Source organism: Hypomesus transpacificus, chromosome 10, assembly GCF_021917145.1.
Source record: "Hypomesus transpacificus isolate Combined female chromosome 10, fHypTra1, whole genome shotgun sequence".
Taxonomy (NCBI): Eukaryota; Metazoa; Chordata; class Actinopteri; order Osmeriformes; family Osmeridae; genus Hypomesus; species Hypomesus transpacificus.
This window is the reverse complement of record NC_061069.1, coordinates 2,354,953-2,373,242: the sequence shown is the minus strand read 5'-3', so window position 1 is coordinate 2,373,242 and position 18,290 is coordinate 2,354,953. Positions and strand designations below refer to the sequence as shown.

The 18,290-nt window shown below is 40.9% G+C and overlaps 3 protein-coding genes across 3 annotated transcripts; 2 read left to right on the top strand and 1 right to left on the bottom strand.

Moving 5' to 3' along the window:
* Positions 1–8,003: 8,003 nt before the first annotated feature.
* On the top strand, positions 8,004–12,851 carry gjc2 (gap junction protein gamma 2). Its single transcript, XM_047027731.1, has 2 exons — positions 8,004–8,226; positions 10,240–12,851. Exon 2 carries the CDS (start codon positions 10,260–10,262, stop codon positions 11,520–11,522), a length of 1,263 nt encoding a protein of 420 aa, XP_046883687.1. The 5' UTR covers positions 8,004–8,226; positions 10,240–10,259; the 3' UTR covers positions 11,523–12,851.
* Positions 12,852–13,561: 710 nt separating this feature from the next.
* Positions 13,562–15,493, top strand: iba57 (iron-sulfur cluster assembly factor IBA57). The gene is made up of 3 exons (XM_047027487.1): positions 13,562–14,044; positions 14,335–14,681; positions 14,812–15,493. The coding sequence occupies exons 1-3, from the start codon at positions 13,689–13,691 to the stop codon at positions 15,201–15,203; spliced, it is 1,095 nt and encodes a 364-aa protein (XP_046883443.1). The 5' UTR covers positions 13,562–13,688; the 3' UTR covers positions 15,204–15,493.
* jmjd4 (jumonji domain containing 4) lies at positions 15,383–18,236 on the bottom strand. Its single transcript, XM_047027486.1, has 6 exons — positions 17,649–18,236; positions 17,364–17,529; positions 17,131–17,256; positions 16,624–16,891; positions 16,318–16,464; positions 15,383–16,094 (listed from the first exon to the last, which is right to left on the bottom strand). The coding sequence occupies exons 1-6, from the start codon at positions 17,899–17,901 to the stop codon at positions 15,759–15,761; spliced, it is 1,296 nt and encodes a 431-aa protein (XP_046883442.1). The 5' UTR covers positions 17,902–18,236; the 3' UTR covers positions 15,383–15,758.
* Positions 18,237–18,290: the final 54 nt, after the last annotated feature.

The window sequence follows — 18,290 nt, the reverse complement described above, 5'->3', positions numbered from 1 at the left end:
TTTCACCTGGTAGTAATTTTCTCTTGTTTTTCACAAGATTTCATGACAACTGAAAAGTATTCAAAGTACCAAGGCTATTCCAGGACATGGTTAACTTGTTTCTGAATTTACACTGGGTCCTTAGTGGTTCTGAGTTATTTGTTTCCACTTTTATTTACATTACATTTACATTTATTCATTTAGCAAACACTTTAATCCTAAGCGACTTCCAAGAGAGAGCTTTAAAAAAATGCATTGGTCAATGATCACAAACAACGAGATAGCCCCAAAAACATTGTGTGTAGCCAAAACATAAAGCATACTTTTGGAAAAGCAAATAAGTGCCAATGGGAGGTAAACATAAGAGCACGTAGTTAAACAAGTTACAATTAAACAACATGAATCTCAAAAGTGCAAGAGTGTACCTATAGGAAAGCAAGAATACCTGTAGGAAAGCATTCATGTTATTTTGTTCTTTGGAAATGCACACAGTGGTAATCTGCCTTTTGTGGCCTGCATCAAAAGAACAATGTGGAGGTTGGTCTTGCCATCTGAACTTCCACGAAACACACATTGTTAAGTCACAAGGTTGTGGGGGGCATATTCTGGGTGAATGAATGGGCTGTAACAGAAACCATCCTGGATGAAATAAACAAATAGTGGAATCCCAGTCTTGGAGCGACCAAGCAGAAGAACAATGGGTCTATTGGCATGAGGCTGGACTCCTGAGTATTCTGCCTGTACTTGGTGGTGAGGGGTTCTGAAGAAAAATGACCCATTGTCTTGCTTATCCTGCTCTCTGGAAGCTTATCTTGGAAGCTTATCCTGGTCTCTGAAAGCCATCCCAGGATGCCCTACAGTGGAGAATAGTTCAACCTATGCTACCCATGGAGAGGTAGGTTTGTATTTTTCCTGTGTGCTTTGTCTGGTCTGTAATACTATAAATGCTTCAGAGATTAAGCAAAGTGTTTGTGACGTTTAAATATAGCTCACATTTGGTTTTGAAACTGTGTGTTTGTCAGTCAAAGCTTATAAGTAAAGAAACTGAGGTAACTGAAGGCATTGTTTTAAATGAGTCGTTTCCTTGGTGTCATGGTTTTGACTCTGTGATGCAATATTCTATGGAGTTATTATGGAGTAGTTGTTTATGGAGTTAGATTAGTTTCATAATTCAAACAAACAAACGCAACACGATTCAAACAAACTTAACACGATTCAAACAAACGTAACACGATTCAAACAAACGTAACACGATTCACAAATGTATTTCGTGATTCACAAATGTAACGCGATTCACAAATAAATGACCCTATTACATTCGTTTGCAACCTGACAAACACAAGTTACAAATCCCTGCATTCGTTGGTGTGAATCCTTGCATTCGTTTGTGTGGATTTTTGGAACTTTCCTGACGCGCTTTGATCCACAAATGCATTTTTTCTAAAAGATATCCTCAGCAGCCTATCAGATCGTCTCTTCCAATTTTAGCCAATCACATTAACGTGTCTATGTGGACTTCAACAACCTGCCATAATGACGGACATCGTCTCCTTCAGATCACGAGCAATGTTGTCTGGTAGCATGTAGGTGAAATATTGCTTGTTAATGTTATTAAACCGATGATCATACCTGATTAAATATTGTTGAGAATGGCAGGATTCATGTTTAGTCATTTTCCGTGTTTCCTAGGCTAACGCAGAGCCCGTCTACCCATATTAGACATTCTCCGTGATTGGCTAAAATTGGAGACATCTGATAGGCTGCAGAGGATATCTTTTAGAAAAAATGCATTTGTGGATCAAAGCGCGTCAGGAAAGTTCCAAAAATCCACACGAACGAGTGCAAGGATTCACACCAACGAATGCAGGGATTTGTAACTTGTGTTTGTCAGGTTACAAACAAATGTAATAGGGTCATTTATTTGTGAATCGCGTTACATTTGTGAATCACGAAATACATTTGTGAATCGTGTTACGTTTGTTTGAATCGTGTTACGTTTGTTTGAATCGTGTTATGTTTGTATGAATCGTGTTACGTTTGTTTGGATCGTGTTAAGTTTGTTTAAATTGTGTTGCGTTTGTTTGTTTGAATTATGAAACTAATCTAACTCCATAGTTGTTCCAAAACGGCATGTCCTAACTCGGCACACATTTTAGTACCATGCCCATTGTACTGTAGTTATACAGTTCAAAGCTTCTTACCTTGCCTTATTGTTCCAAATTAAATAGTTAAAATCTTTATTACAGTTTTGGACCCAAATTTCAGAACCTTGATGTCTTTTTTCATAACTCTAGATAAAAAACTTGAAACAGTCATTACTTGTGACACAGTGACATGTTCAAAGCATTGCATTGTATTTTCATATCTTTAAAAGACACCTTGCGCATGCAGAATCATTAGTTCAAACAACGAATTTATCATGAAATACCTTAGGAACATTCACTTAGATCATCCACACACAAGATACCCATAGTTAGACCATGTAGTTGTTTGTACAATCATTAAATATAGTACTACAAAATATGTTATACATGTTTCATGAGATACTATATCACCATAAATTGACTAATGGAAAATCCTATAGACAGTGGAATCATTGAGTAAAATCTGGAATTTCTTAGTTTTTTTGTATCAAAGCAAACATAATGAGCTACAAAAGAAAACTATGCTTCAGTATGTAAAACATGTACTGCAATGTTCCTCACCTGGCTCAAAAAACTAACAAACAAAACAAAACAAAGGATTTAGTACATTTCCCTGTCTTGTGAATTTGGCCACAAGTTTTCATCCACATCACAATAGATAATTTTATTTGACAAACATCTCTGAAAGAATCTCTGCGTAAATTAATGATTGTAAAAAACTGTGAGAATGAGTGGGTGTCTACTACTGGTTTATAGTAAAAACTGAAATGAAGAAAACTCCTAAAAATGTCCATTAGTACCAGCAGGGGGCTACCAAAACCACAGCTCACAGTGTGGACATTCTATTCAGTCTAGATCAGTTATGTTACTGACTGCTCTTATTTGAGTCAATCAGTTCACTGAATAACAGATAACTTGTCTCTGCCAGTCTGTGTTTGCACAACACAATATAGGGAATGTACTGTACATGTTTCTTGTAAATATTATACCACGTAACTGTAATCAAATACACTTAATAAATTACCCATCTGAACTGATTATGGGTCACGCCACACTACACTAATCACAGGATTGTGATAAGGTGACAGAAGTTGTAATTAGCCATGATGAAGATCCTTTACAGTACCCCATGCCAGCCATTGTTGCATAAGATAACACCAAGAAAGAAGGAGGAGTTGCTGGCGTTATGATGGAAAGCCTGCAGTCTAGATGCCAGTAGCTCCAGCTCACTGAGCTGGTGTTTCTGCCCTTGCACTGCACTACTAGACTGAGGAGGACGAGAAAGAGGAGCTTGGGCAAGCACATCTCCACTGGTTTTGTTGACCCCGAGTAGGTCTCATTCTCCTTGGGGCTTGCCCTGATCAACCCAAGACATGGTCAGTTATGACAAGATAATGTCAAAAGATTAAGGACTGCAGGCTCTTGGCAGAAAGGCTTTGTTGTCTGTAGCTGTTTTTATTGGAGGGGCAACTGTAGAGGCTAGTGTTGTCCTGATGAGGAGTTCAGAAGCCATCCATGGAGGCGGGTGATGGGAGCAGGCAGGAGACTAAAAGAGCATATATGTTTTTGCACAGCGGCTGCATGACTGTAATGTTGTGTACGAGCCACTTTTCAAAATCATATGTTATCCTGAAGCAACATGATTAAAAATCTACACAGACGTAACATGTCTATATTTCTACATGTCCAGTGGAAAACATAATTCTCGTTACGGTTAGGCATGTACTGTATCTCATTGTTGGTCAAGGTTAGGGTTAGTTGAATAAATGCTTGGTCATGCGGGGATCAATGCCTTTAACCGGCCTCAAAGGTTGTGAAATGTACAGTATCTCTTTTTGAGTTTCACAAGATTAACGGGAAGACTTAATTAATGGCAATATATCAACCTTGAGGAAGATGTCCATTCCAGTAAGATGATTGCACTTAAATATAAATGAACTTGCTGCCTCTTGTTCACTGTAAACTGAGCTGACTGGTGCTTTCTTCTGAGGTGAAATGGAAAAATTGGATGCTTCTCTGGCATTTTTCATGCATTTTTACGTTTCTTTGATACGGGCCACAAGGACTATGCCAAGCCGACAAGTCTCAGGTCTTGCCAAAGCAAATGTGGGCAAGAAATGAAGTGATGGATGTTTTTGTACATTTTTCATACTGAACTTGCGAAGGAGAATCCACCTTGAAAACTATTTTGGGATCAAATCCCTGTTTTTGTTGTCATCTTGTCATCATGTAACCTTGAGATATTTTACAGTGAGCAGGGTGCTTCATTCACCTGAAAAACACAGTCTGCTCACACTACATTACATTTGAACTAAAACCCACAACAGGCTCAGCATACGCTTTTCATTACATATCCACAAATGCCATGAGCTTACATACAACATGAATGGAACATACAGTATATTCATTCTCATGATTTGTCAACCTTGTAGGAAATGTTAGTCCTCAAATTCCATATCCTGCCATGGTTCTTCTTTGTGGAGATAGTTGGGATGAAAAGAACCATTTGAAAGTCTCTGTCTTAGGGTGTTTATAAGATCTGGGGACAGTACAACCATACCTCCTGTTAAGATAGACAGCAGGCCCAGATTACTAAAGGGGGACCTGATTTATTTCACACTGGAAATGTGCTCTGCTTCTTTTTTGTAGGCTTCTTTTGTTTAAACTAATTGTATAAAGTCACAGTGGCCTACCTATGTGCGAGCAAGGGCATCATTTGTAGGGTTTAACTTCTCACTAGTCATGCTGAATTTCTTCAGAGTTGTCTCTAGAGTAAATGTGAATATTATTTAATTAAATAATAGACTGGCTGTGTCCCATGTGACCAGTAACACATACATCTGAAAGACCATGTAAGCCTGTCTCTGTTAACCTAGCTGTTAGCAGATTAAGGATCATATCAGGTCCAACATCCAAGCATACAGCAACTGCTGGATTCCTTGTTGACTGCAGTAGCAGACATACAAGCTCAGCCGATGGAAGTTATTTTTCTGGGGGTTTATGTTGGCATCCACCTCAAGGCTCTTCAGCCCAGTCGCTTCAGTGGAGTGGAGCCTCAGTCAAACTGGCACCGGACTCTCTCTCCCAGGGGGTAGGATAGGGCCTGGTTGAAAAACGGGAGAAAAGTGAACAAATGCGAGAGGACTGCCGCCACTCTCAGGCAGCCTCTGGGATACCCCCCGCTCCGCCTGGGAAAAGCAGTTGGGTGGTGAGAGGGGAGGCGAGGGCTTGTGCACAGAAGTTGCACGCTTTTTTTCCATGGTGTCTTCTGTCACTCTTTTGTCCGGGAGGGAGGGGTGGGTTGGAGGGGGTGGGGTGGGGGGGGTTGTGTTGGAATCACATGGCCAAGCTCGATCCGTTACGTAAATGCAGACCTCCCTCCCTGGCACCCAGTCGGCTGCCATCAACTTAGTTGTGCAGATAACTCTTAGGATGACATTGGCGAGGGCTGAGGAGAACGGCTGAGATGTTCCTTTCTCCATGAGGCTCCACAGCAAAGAAATTTGACTGTAAACAACTGTCATTGACCCTCTTGAAGGTGACACTGAGGCTAATGAGTATTCGAGCCCTGAGCAGTCCAGTTCCATCATCATCATCAGTTTTGATCTTCGTAAGAGGGGCTCTCCAAGCCAGTATGCAGTACGATACATTAACACATTGTGTTGTTTTGCACAGCTGAAGGTAATGCACAGATCCTTTCCCCTTCAGGTACTTTATCAATTCTTTGCCACACTGCGGATGTAGTGTAAAAGTTGACATAACGTGTCACGTAGGTACGATTTTGATACGTATATAGATTAGCACCAGGAAATCGGGAGGGAGTCCTTGCCTTGGGTGATCGGTATCCTTTGAGTGGCAGCAAGACTTTGGAGCAGAGACATGTGATCCCACTTTGAAGAGACATGTGATGGTTTGACTGTGTCGTCTCCCTTCTGGGGATAGCACATGGCCGCCAAGCTCAACCCCAAATGCTCTCGTTGTTCCAGCAGCATCCCCTCTCCTCCTTGCCCCTCTTCCCCTGCAGGGCTTCATGCAAAACCGCTTCTCCTCAGAGGGAGAGTGGGGTGTTTGGAGGCGAGGCCTGGGGTGGGGCATGAGGGGGGGAGGGGGGGGGGGAGGAGGGGAGGTTGGGGTAAGATCCTGCAGGCTCAGCTGGCTTGGTTTCAGACACAGAACCCACTCTGCCTCCGCCCTCACACAGCCTGAGGATCTTAGCACAACACCAATATGATGTCTCTCCCTCTCTCTCTCTCACACACACACACACACACAGTTACATTTCCTTAAAGCTCTCTTCCCTTCAGACGTCCGCACAGCATTCAAATACAACCGAACAACCGTGAACAGCACTATGGCAGTGCATACTGAATCTTTTTCATGGGTGAAAATAGTGCAAAAGCCATAACTATCTTCCATTACATCTACCTCAGAGCCTTTCTGTGTGTCTCTACACTAAAAAAGCTTTGTAAAAGGACGAAAGTCAGTTCCTAGATTACAGATGATAAAAATGACAAATCTGCAACTGGCACAACTTCATTTCTCAATCAATGAGATAAATAGGACATATACCTGCTTTATATGAAGGCATATTTAATTTAATTATGATTCTTGGCATCAGAGAGGTATATTCAGAGGGATACTGTTTGTCATATAATAATAATATGACAATTGTGAAAGAGACCAGACACATTGTAACACAAGCCAGATAGCATTGACTGAAGAATTCCTTTTCAATTAGAAGCAGTAGGGTCCTAGCATTGGGCCTCCTACCACTGTTTATTCTAAATCATCGTTGTCTCGAAAAATATGTGCAAAGGTTCCTACTGTATGGTATATGTAAGTATTATGTTTATATGTGTTTACATGGCTATATACGTTTGTGAGTAACAGCTATTGCGGTGAATAGGCTATATATATCAATGGTATTTTTGTCAAGATGACATATGTGTGCTACTGCCTTCCAAAGCCTGACAAAAAAGAACACAGCATAAACATATACAGTATAAAGAACGGAGTATAAACATATACAGTATAAAGTCGGAAAAGGCGTGGAAAGGAGCCTAGAGATACCTGTCTGCTTGTCCAATCTCTGGCCACATGCCTAGATGGGATGTCTAAATATTATGACACTTGATATGACTAAGTATACCTGTTGGATACACTCAAGCGGATCTGCTCTGAGGCAATGTGTTTTATCTCTGCAGGCAACTTCTGTCCCCAAAACCTCCAGTCTCTCTCTCCCCCACTCATACTTGTGAGGTCATTATCTGTTACCATGAGTAGGCTTCCTGTCAACTATTCTGGTGGAGTGTGTTTGTGTGTGTGTGTTTGTGTAAGAGAGAGAGAGTGAGAAATGGGCAGGAGAGATAGAGTGTGTATACAGTGTGTGTTAAATTAGCTTGAGACTCATGAACAGCATGTGTATTGAAATGTAAACTGCATACTTATGTCTCACACCCCAACATTTTAGTATAAAAAAAAAAAAAAGAAACTTCATGCATTCTTCTAAATCCCAGTACCTTTGAGGTCTTCACGGGATGGCATGATTACAGACAGAGTGACTGAGCAACACCAGTGTTCTAGAGAAAGAACAGGCTACATCATCTACTGTGTTACTTATGAGTGTTGAGCAAGGGGGGTGGGAAGAGGTTGGGGGGGGCATGTGTTGCCACTAACAAGCTCCCTCAGCTGGGTGTTCATTTCAATCTGCAGTCAGATGTCCTCAAGTATGACCTCTTGGATGAGGGTCACTTGCCAGTGGAGGATTCTTTTTATTTTTTTGGCTTCTCTTTTTTATACTTCCTACTTGGGCAGAAGGCTGGCGTAATAGAAACCAGACACAAGTCAGAATGTGAGGCATTCACAGGAGGGAGACCTCAGTTCCTCAGCGAGTGTGGAAATAGAATGAACCCAGCAAAGGCTTTGCTCAGCCTGATAGGATGTTTATTTTCTTACTATGCTAGACTGAAGTAGTCAACAACTGAAGGACAAAGCATCAGGATGGATCTTCCATGACCTAGAGGAGAAATTGCATGGGTTCTCTAGAGACAGCAGAGGAAATGTGATCAAAATTCAGGATGGCCAGTGCGTGTCAGTTCTCCAGGTGGGTTCTGTCAGTTTTATCTTGACACAACTCTAACATGCTACTTCTAATTCTGTTGAACTATTGCTTGTGCTTGAATTATGGTGGGTGATTTGTAAAACCACAGAAGATCATTCAGCTCCTGACAGGTTTAATCTCTGTGACTGAGTTCATATGAATTTAGCATGATGTAAAATCAAGAACGGGGAAAAAATATCTATTTGCCAGAACGCAAATATTTGTCAATATATTTGTCAAATATACAATGAATTAAAATTAAGACTCATTGGTCATCTGTTATTCATAAAATGACCGAATTTAAAACTAAATGTATTTTTATGTTGTTACAATATTTTGAGTGTACATGTACTTTCATTGTGTGATCATTTAGTCCATTGTGTGATAGTCCAAACATTACTGTGATTAACAGCTTTTAAACAGTATTTTTGGGAAGATAAAAGTTCAGTGGTTAATGCAGTTGACTGTAGACCAAGTGGTTGCAGGTTCAAATCCCCCTTGTGCTGTACTTTGGATAAAAGCGTCTGATTCATTATGATTGTTTTTTTCAAGAATTTAGTCAAATGAAACAGCACAGATGTCAGATTATACTACACAATGTATCTTCACAAAATTATTTGTTAAAACTAAATCTGTTTATTTGTTATCATTATTAATTTAAACATTTGTATTATCAGAGAATACACGCTGACATTGGATTTGGCATTTTGTGCAAGGACATTGTTATTGCTTTATTGCACAACTTTCAGTACTCTTCAACATCCTGCAAGCATGCAATAAATATGCAATTGCACACCCACATATACAAAGTCCCTTTAGTATCCAATAAATGCTTTCACACAGGACATGTAGGTAAAGATATCAATGTAAAGTACTGACAGCTTAAAACATTATCACCTCATAAACGGTCAAACACAACAGGTTTTAGTTGCCAACCCCTCCTGCTGTGTCTTCCTCAGGCAGATCCAATATGAGTTCTCCACACTAGATGCCATCTGTGCCCATGTGTCAGAGACCCTCCCTAGTGTGAGTGGTGCAGGGTCTGGAGGGGAGGCCCAGTGGCGGACATAACAAGCTTCTCCTGTTCACTCAGATGGTAGGGGAGATGGCACGTCGCACGCAAAGGAACACAGTGCCACAGTCATGAGATCACCTCACGCAGTCTTCCCGGACTTCTCCACGGATGAGGACACATACAGTAGCTATTTACACAGAGATATCCTCTGATAGCTACATTGTAGCTACAGGGCTAAATGCATATATCTGCTTGTGTTCTCCCATATGTTTTATTGGAGCCCTCGCCCCAACCCCCCAAGTTCAATGTTTTCTAAATCTCAGAAGAGGGGTATGGCCTACTTTTCATCATCTCAGCCATCTCTGTCTGTGTTGATATACAGTACTATAATTAAATAGAGGCACAGGACTACATTTTGAAGAGCCTGTGGGGGTTCAGTGAAAAGAAGAGAAGCATTCCAGGACACCCGCACATCTGAAGTCCTTCCACATGCCTCATATACTCATTGAGCCTCTCTTTTCCAAATGAGGAAACTGATTCTCACTCTGCTTTCATTCAATTAGCTTTGTTGTTATTTGTTGTTGTTATTATGGTTAAAGCTTTTGTATGAGTTTAATTGAGGTATTTGGAGTGCTTTCAAATAGTTTAATGGGCGCAACCTTTTAGTGGGTGCAATTAATTAAAAATAGATTTACCAAACAAAAGAGTAGTCACATCATAGAAATGCAGGTAAGTCTTGGTCTGACAAAGCTGGAAAGAGTCGTATTTCATAGTTTGATTTTGATTTATAAAATCTCTCATTTATTTAGAAGGTCATTATGGCATGACAGTTCGTTGAAAGAAAATTTATATTTTGAGTGTTTCTACTAATGCCATTAGCAAAAGGGAACATTCATTAATGACTGAGGAAGACCAGTCCGTAGATCATTTGTTTTATTTGAAAAGACTTTGATACAAAGTATGAAATGATGAACAAACCTTTTAAATGCTTCGGTTTACAGATTCTAGTTGAAAAGCCTGTATGACCAACATGAGTTGGAGCTTTCTCACTCGTCTTCTGGAAGAGATCCACAACCACTCCACCTTTGTGGGGAAAGTGTGGCTGACGGTGCTCATTATCTTCCGCATCGTGCTCACGGCAGTGGGGGGAGAGTCCATCTACTCTGACGAGCAGACCAAGTTCACCTGCAACACCAAGCAGCCGGGCTGTGATAACGTGTGCTACGATGCCTTCGCCCCGCTGTCACACGTCCGCTTCTGGGTCTTCCAGATCATCATGATCTCCACCCCTTCTGTCATGTACCTGGGTTACGCCATCCACAAGATTGCTCGTAAATCTGAGGAGGAGAGGCGGAAGTACCACAGGCTCCGTAAAAAGCCACCTCACAACAGGTGGAGGGAAAGCCACCCTCTGGAAGAAGTCCTGGAGGAGGATGAGGAGGACGATGCTGAGCCCATGATCTACGATGACACGCTGGAGGGGCAGGAGCCCAAGCCCGAGGCGCCCGCCGTCCCTAGCCGGGAGCCGCAGAAACATGATGGCCGCCGACGTATCATGCAGGAAGGATTGATGAGGATCTACATTCTTCAGCTCCTATCAAGAGCCATCTTTGAAATCTGCTTCTTGGCTGGCCAGTATCTTCTCTATGGTTTCCGTGTTAACCCATCCTATGTTTGCAATAAGGTCCCCTGTCCACACAGGGTGGACTGTTTCATCTCCCGACCCACAGAGAAGACCATCTTCCTTCTTATAATGTACGTGGTCAGCTGTCTCTGCTTGCTCCTCAACGTGTGTGAGATGTTCCACTTGGGCATTGGCACTTTTAGGGACACTCTTCGCCAGAGGAGAAACCAGGGCCAGCGGCCCTCGTACAGCTATCCGTACTCTCGTAACATTCCTGGCTCTCCACCTGGGTACAACCTTGTGATGAAGTCAGACAAACCCAACCGAATACCCAACAGCCTCATCACTCATGAGCAAAACATGGCCAATGTGGCCCAGGAGCAGCAGTGCACCAGCCCAGATGACAACATCCCCTCAGACCTAGCCAGCCTGCACCGCCACCTACGGGTGGCCCAGGAGCAACTGGACATGGCCTTTCAGACATATAATTCCAAAAGCAACCAGCCAACATCCAGAACCAGCAGTCCTGTCTCTGGGGGCACTATGGTGGAGCAAAACCGAGTCAATACGGTACAGGAGAAACAGGGAGCCAGACCGAAGTCAGCTCCAGAGAAAGCTGGGACCATAGTAAAAAATGGGAAGTCTTCTGTATGGATTTAGAAATGAATGTGGCAGTATGAACTGAAGAGCCTGTTTTAATTTCCAGGATCATGTAGCATGGATAATAGACTATGAGGTTGAGTTAAACATCAACATTATAAATCACACATTTGTCACCAACATGAACCAGAAAGACATGTCTGATCGGGACATACAAACTAAGCATTATCGATACAGTATACTGTATGTACTCTACGGTGTGACAAACCTAAATATAGACGGCAAGAAAAAAAAACACGTTATGATTCTTCTACTTAGTTTGTATTTTGTGCTATAGTTTCAGCATAGTTCATATAAAAATATTGTACATATTTTGCTTTGTCAGACTTCAGAATTTTATCTACTCATATAAGGAGGGAACATCTGAAGAATCTCTGATAAATTTGGGAATATGTGGGGCTATTCTCTCTGATAATTACAAAGATAACACTCTTGTTGTTGAACTGATTAATTTGAAACATTTTAACTTCAAAACCTTTAAAGATAATCTTTTCAATTGCGGCCTAGTTAAAAAACAATGCCATGGAAAACACTACCTTATGGCTCTGTGAAACCTGATTGTTTGACAAATCTAATGTGAGATCTCAAATGGAAATCATGGTAAAAGTTAAATTATGAAACATTTATATTTCACATACGTTACACTTTATTCAGATATTGTGACATGAGATGCATGTATAGTTTAATTTATTTGAAGAAATAGTCTAATGTCTGATGCACTGAAGAAGCTTTCAGTATGTTTGTGTTTTGGTAAGAGAAATGAAAATATATTCTATTATATAGAATTAAAATATAGATGCCAAAAAGGCAGAGAGGTCAAAGTCAATTTTTTTCTACCTGAATGGGTCCAAGATGTGGCTGAATAATGTGTTGGCCTATAAGCAGGGGTTAGAGTTGTACTGTTCTCAAAATGCAGAGATTATGTGAAAATGAAGACATTACACTCTTTTTCAAAAGCTTTTTTTCTTGAAAACTTGAATTACTAACAGATTGCTGATCATTTCTGCAATAGTGGGCAGATTTAATGCATGCTTTTATGTTACAATTGTGTACGCGTAATATAGAATACCAATAAATGCACCATTAATATCCAACAACAGATCCAACATGATTTATTTCATGTTTGGGATATCACTGTCTCGTTAAAAATGTGTTTGTTTATGAATATCATGTCTCAAGGACATTATTATAAAGTAGGCTAAAATATACTTCTGCCTTCAGTATTGATGCTCCAAAGTGCCTCAAAACGTTACGATTGTTTCTGTGTTTTTTTGTCTTGAAATAAACCTAGATTGAAACTGTGTGCAACTTAATGACTTTAAACACACACACATCCACACCCAGCCAGACACACAAAACCTCATATTTCTGCATCTCAATTGTATCGAAAGTGTAAAAAAAACACATCAGCATTAAAATGTACATCCTTTTAGCCACGCAATTTGTGGAATAAATCATACATCCCTTTAATATTTGTTCATAATAAAGTCCAAAATCTCATTCCATAGTTTTGTTTAAAAAAAAATATATATAAAAAGAATCTGTCTACTTTTATTTTGAAATGAAACAGTACGGAGCATACGCTGTAAGAACTAGTAGAAATTTGATCGGAACGATACATACGTTTGCACAATTCCACGAAAACTTGAAATTTGATGTATAAACGTTCAAACTCTCTGTTATGACTATACATTTAACATGTATCCGTTCAATTATTAAAATTTTGGTCGCGCTAAAAAACGTGGAGAATGGAGATGGTTGTCAGCTTCTCGAAGCTGGGTAGGAATTAAGGGAAAGCGTCTTTTTGAAGCAGTTTCCTTTTTAATTTCAAAATAAAAGTACGTATGACCTTTCTTTAGTGTGACAATTTGCTATCTCTTACGATTGATCCAATATAGCTGGTATGGATGTACCGATCCTGTAGGCTACGGTCCAATTGGGACCATTTCTTTGGACGAGAATGTGACTCCATACATATTTATCTGTGTGTCGCCCACACCGGCATGATGAGCTGTGATTGTGTCGTCACTTGCAGTGCATTGTGGTAGTCAAAATGGTGTACCTTTTAAAACACGTCAAATGTCTTGACCCTCTTAGCTTTACTTAGCATACCGTAACAGGCACTGAACAGTTTGTGCTTTGGGCATATTGTACCTGTTTATTAAAATGTCTAGCTTTGGTATTCGTTTTGCCAGAACTGCGGTCCTTTCAAATGTTGTATTTCGTCTGTCTTATAGTCATACCGGGCGGCATCTGTCGCTGAATATAAGTTCTTGGAACGCAGGTGGAATCAACGTCAAGAACTATTGCCAAGACGCAGGCAGGAGTGCACTGGGAAAGTATGTATGTTACAACCTGAAGCACAGGACCTTACTGAACATCCAAGGGCAAGACACACGGGCATATCTTCAAGGAATTGTAACCAATGACATGGAGCTCTTTGAAGAACCTAACCATAGAGCCATGTATGCACATATGCTGAACGTTCAAGGAAGGACACTCTTTGATATAATCATGTACAGGTACTACCATTTCTTAAATATTGTTAGTCAGCCCATGTATTGAATGTTCCTGAGGTTGTCACTTATCGGCCTTCAAACAGTAGACCTACTTGTTTACCAAAAGTTAGGCGTGGGTGTGTAGGCCCTGCTATCTCCTGTTGCACATTGACGTTAACCAGCTGTTAGCAATACAGGCCTGTATAGTTTACTTATGGTTCAACATGGCACAGTTGTAGTGAATATATAGAACAAGACAAGTACAGTTTAATACATTTTAGTCTAAATATGGCCTCATTCCTAATTTCTTTCAGATTAAAAGATGCTGAAGTTGGCTGTAGTCTTTTGCTTGAGTGTGACAGTACCGTCAAAGACTCCGTTTTGAAACATTTGAAGTTGTACAAACTTCGCCGGAAAGTGAACATCAAACCTTGCCCAGAGCTGACGGTATGGGCAGTTCTTCCTAGGGATAAGGTTGCAGGCTGTCAAGAGATCCCCAACATCACGCCCCCTGAACAGGCTCTTGTATGTGAAGCAGATCCAAGAAATGCTGCAATAGGCTGGAGGTTGGTGGCTGACAGCAAAGTGAATCCTATGGATCTTATTCTATCATGTCAGCTGGGTGACTTGGAGGACTACCACAAACATCGCTATGCAATAGGTAGGGCCAAGACAATATGTACTTACTATTATATTATTGATTTTGTCTGTGAGTTTGAACACACACTGAGTTTGACACTTTGTCTGAGTTCAAATGCTAATGTCATTGCCTCTTGCCATTGCTGATGTAGGGCTCCCAGAGGGAGTGAAGGACCTACCTCTGGGGGTGGCCCTTCCGTTGGAGTCCAACCTGGTGTACATGCAGGGCATCAGCTTCAGTAAGGGTTGCTACATTGGCCAGGAGCTAACAGCCAGGACTCATCACACAGGGGTGGTGCGGAAGCGCCTGATGCCGGTGCGTCTGTCGGCACCAGCCGAAGGCCTGGAGGAGGGAGCGCCACTACAGACGCAGACAGGAAAACCGGCTGGGAAACACAGGGCAGGGGTTGGACAGCTGGGCCTCAGTCTAATCCGCCTGGCTCATGCCAAAGAGCCACTAACTCTTAAGTCGTCTGAGGACACAGCCGTGACTTTAGAGGCGTCTGTGCCTGATTGGTGGCCTAATGACTCCAAAATGAAATAGGGAAAGAGGTATGGTCTTGGTTGCCAAACATGTCACATGTTTTTTACATGTCATATCTAATGCATAGGGTCCATTGCACTGTGTAGTCTTTATTTCAATTGAACTCAAACTACAGAGTATTGTGCTACATGTGTGAATTGTTACTTTTGCAGTGTTTGCAGTTATAATATTGTTATACACCGGTTATCTGAATGCATCACCTTGCTGTTTCACAACAGCATCTGGTCACACTATTGTTGCGTTATTTTTATTTAAATGACTGCTGTAATAAATATGTGGCAAAGTAGAAAGTCAAAGTGAGTCATCAGTGGAGTAAACCGGATTGAGTTCAAGTACAAATGCTATACATTTACGGTAATCTATTTACAAAAATATCTACCAGACTTAATACTAATTTCATACATATTGACATGGGTAGTACATACATTTTTTCACAACATACAAAAATTCATCAATTTCTGACACGTTTTATTCAAGACCTGAACTTTCTCATATATATCTTAGACCTAACAGAACATGGTCCAAATAGCTGTAAAGGAAATAATTGAAAATAACCTACTCCTGGTAAGGGAGATGCTGCCCTCTTGTGGAGTGAATGGTCTCTCTAATTTGCTGCAGTAGGCTCTCTGGTTGGGAGCTCAGAGTTGAGTAGTCAAGTCTCTTGAAATCCTCATTACAGAGCATGCACTCCAGAATATGAGCCACCCTCTGCAGGTCAAAGGCAGCATGGTGAGGGCCCAAGGTGGTGAGGGTCTCTGAAAGGTGGCAAGGGTAACTGTTGGAGGAATGTCCGGAGCAGGAGGTCAAGAAGGATAAACGGTTGTCTGCAATGACCTTCAGGAAGGAGGCAAACTCTCCATAGTCAATACCAGAGCAAGACTTCATGATGACCTGGAAACAAACACGTTTTATATTTCGTATGAGCTGTAGTCTGTGTACTTCACAAGCAACATGAGAAAAGTAACAAATATTCATTTAGCAAACAGTTTTATCCAAAGGGATAAGGGACACACATTTAGTATGAACAGCAGATAATCGAGGAGTAGAAGTGTACAGTTCATACAGTGTTCCAGTGGTCAGTGCCAATGAATGGTCTGATATTCATGTGTTGTACCTGGCAGTGCTGATGCCATGAGTCCATGGTGTTCCTCCATTCCTCTATCTCCCTCTGGACAGCAGACAGTTCATTCTGAAGGAACTGCCACATGATGTCCACATTGCATCCATTCAGCCAATTATGATTCATAGAGATAGTGTCCTCCTGTATAAGGGAGAGGAAAGTGTAAACATGTCTTATTTTGTAATCCAACTGCAATCATCACCGTAGTCATTTTGAAGCATTTAATCATTAAAACATATGCAACCCAAGATTGCAATTTGTAGCAGTGAACATCCTGTTGAGTGGACCGATCGTTCTTACCAAATTGTAAACCTGATGGTGCCAACCACTGGGCACAAATATGATTTCTCCTGCTTCCTGAATGATCTCCAGGGGTTGACAGGCCTTGTCGTAGTGCGGAAACAGCCCTTTGTCCTGAAGCTCGGGTGCAGTGACATCATAAGCTAGGTTGCCGTGGCTGTCTCTCAGGAAGTCCTCCTGGCCTGGGGGATACAGCAGCCATTTCTTTCTGCCGCAGATGTTAGCTGACCAGCTATAGGAGCGGAACACATCAGCATGGAACGGGGTCCTGTTAACAACAGAATTATAGACAATGGTTATAAGGTTTTATACTAAATCAACCCATACTGTAGAGAACATTTGATTAGCATGACTGGTGACCCCCATTTTGATGGGTAGAATAACCCCCATACTGCATACATTTGCAATATTAACAATATTTCTGACAGTGGGCTCTGGGGAAGCAAAGAGAAGATGACATTTTTGTTTGCTTATTCATTAGAGAATGTTGTAGTGTTGATACAATACCATGAGCCTTTAGGTCCCATGTAGACAAAACGATAGTCGTCAACCTCCATTGCATCCCAATATTCATTGAGCCAGTCAGAGGAAAAGAACACTGGTGTAGTGTAGGCACTGTGTTCAGGAAAATCCCTGTGGCAAAAAAAATACAAAGAATCATCAATATTCAACCTGTACTTCACCCTTAATTGTAGTTCTGCCTACAATAAGACCCAAGATCAATAATATTAAACTCATACCGTGACATGTGCCAGTCTTTGAGATACAGACACCCTTTGGGTGATGAGTGTCCATTCTGGATGTATTCTTTCCAGTAGTGTATAAATTCTTTGAAAGGCATTATTTGTTTAGGGTTTGCATTGTATTCTTTTGCATTGCAGTTTGCAACAGGGACTGGAGTCTCATCTGCAAAAATAACAAAGTAGATGTATTGTACAGAAATGTAGCATGCACTGAATAATAAAAAAAGATAGTTTGACATCTTTAGATGTCTTATGCATTCGACATATACAGTTTATAGTTACCGAATTCTTGCAACAATTTCTGGAAATTGGGCTTTCCTTCTTCAGTAACCCATTGCTTTCTACACTTCCAGTCCTCGGTAAATCTTCTCGAAAACATACAGGGGTGGTTGGGAAGCAGGTACTTTTTAAAGAATTTTGAATAGCTTATCTCCTTTTCGATATAGTCAACGAAGTGCGCTGACCAAAATTGCTCATATGATTGCCTTGGTATTTTAACAAGGCTACAGCAGTTGTGATAGCACTCCCTGTCCATTGTAAACAAATTAATTGTCCACTGATTACAGATAATGTATAACTAGCTAGCTAGCTATCTGCATAATGACAATGTGTGGCTTTGCACGACATACTTCACCGTTAAAACCAGTATGCTACATTTGATTTGTTAAGCCTAAATATAAAAAAGCAGGTTTGTACGAAATCGATCAGGAGGCTTCAGCGACCAGAGAGCAGGGGGAATATATTAAATGTTGCACCGAATTATGGTGTATTCTTTTCCACGTTCTGTATATCAAATATTCTACATTTATTGAAATAAGCGTTTGAAAAAAATAATATTTTGTTTCTTTTAGCGTTACTGAATGAGATGTAGGCCTCTGAAGTTTTAAACAGCAAAACATCAGTTCCAGTTGCTCAGGCGGACTG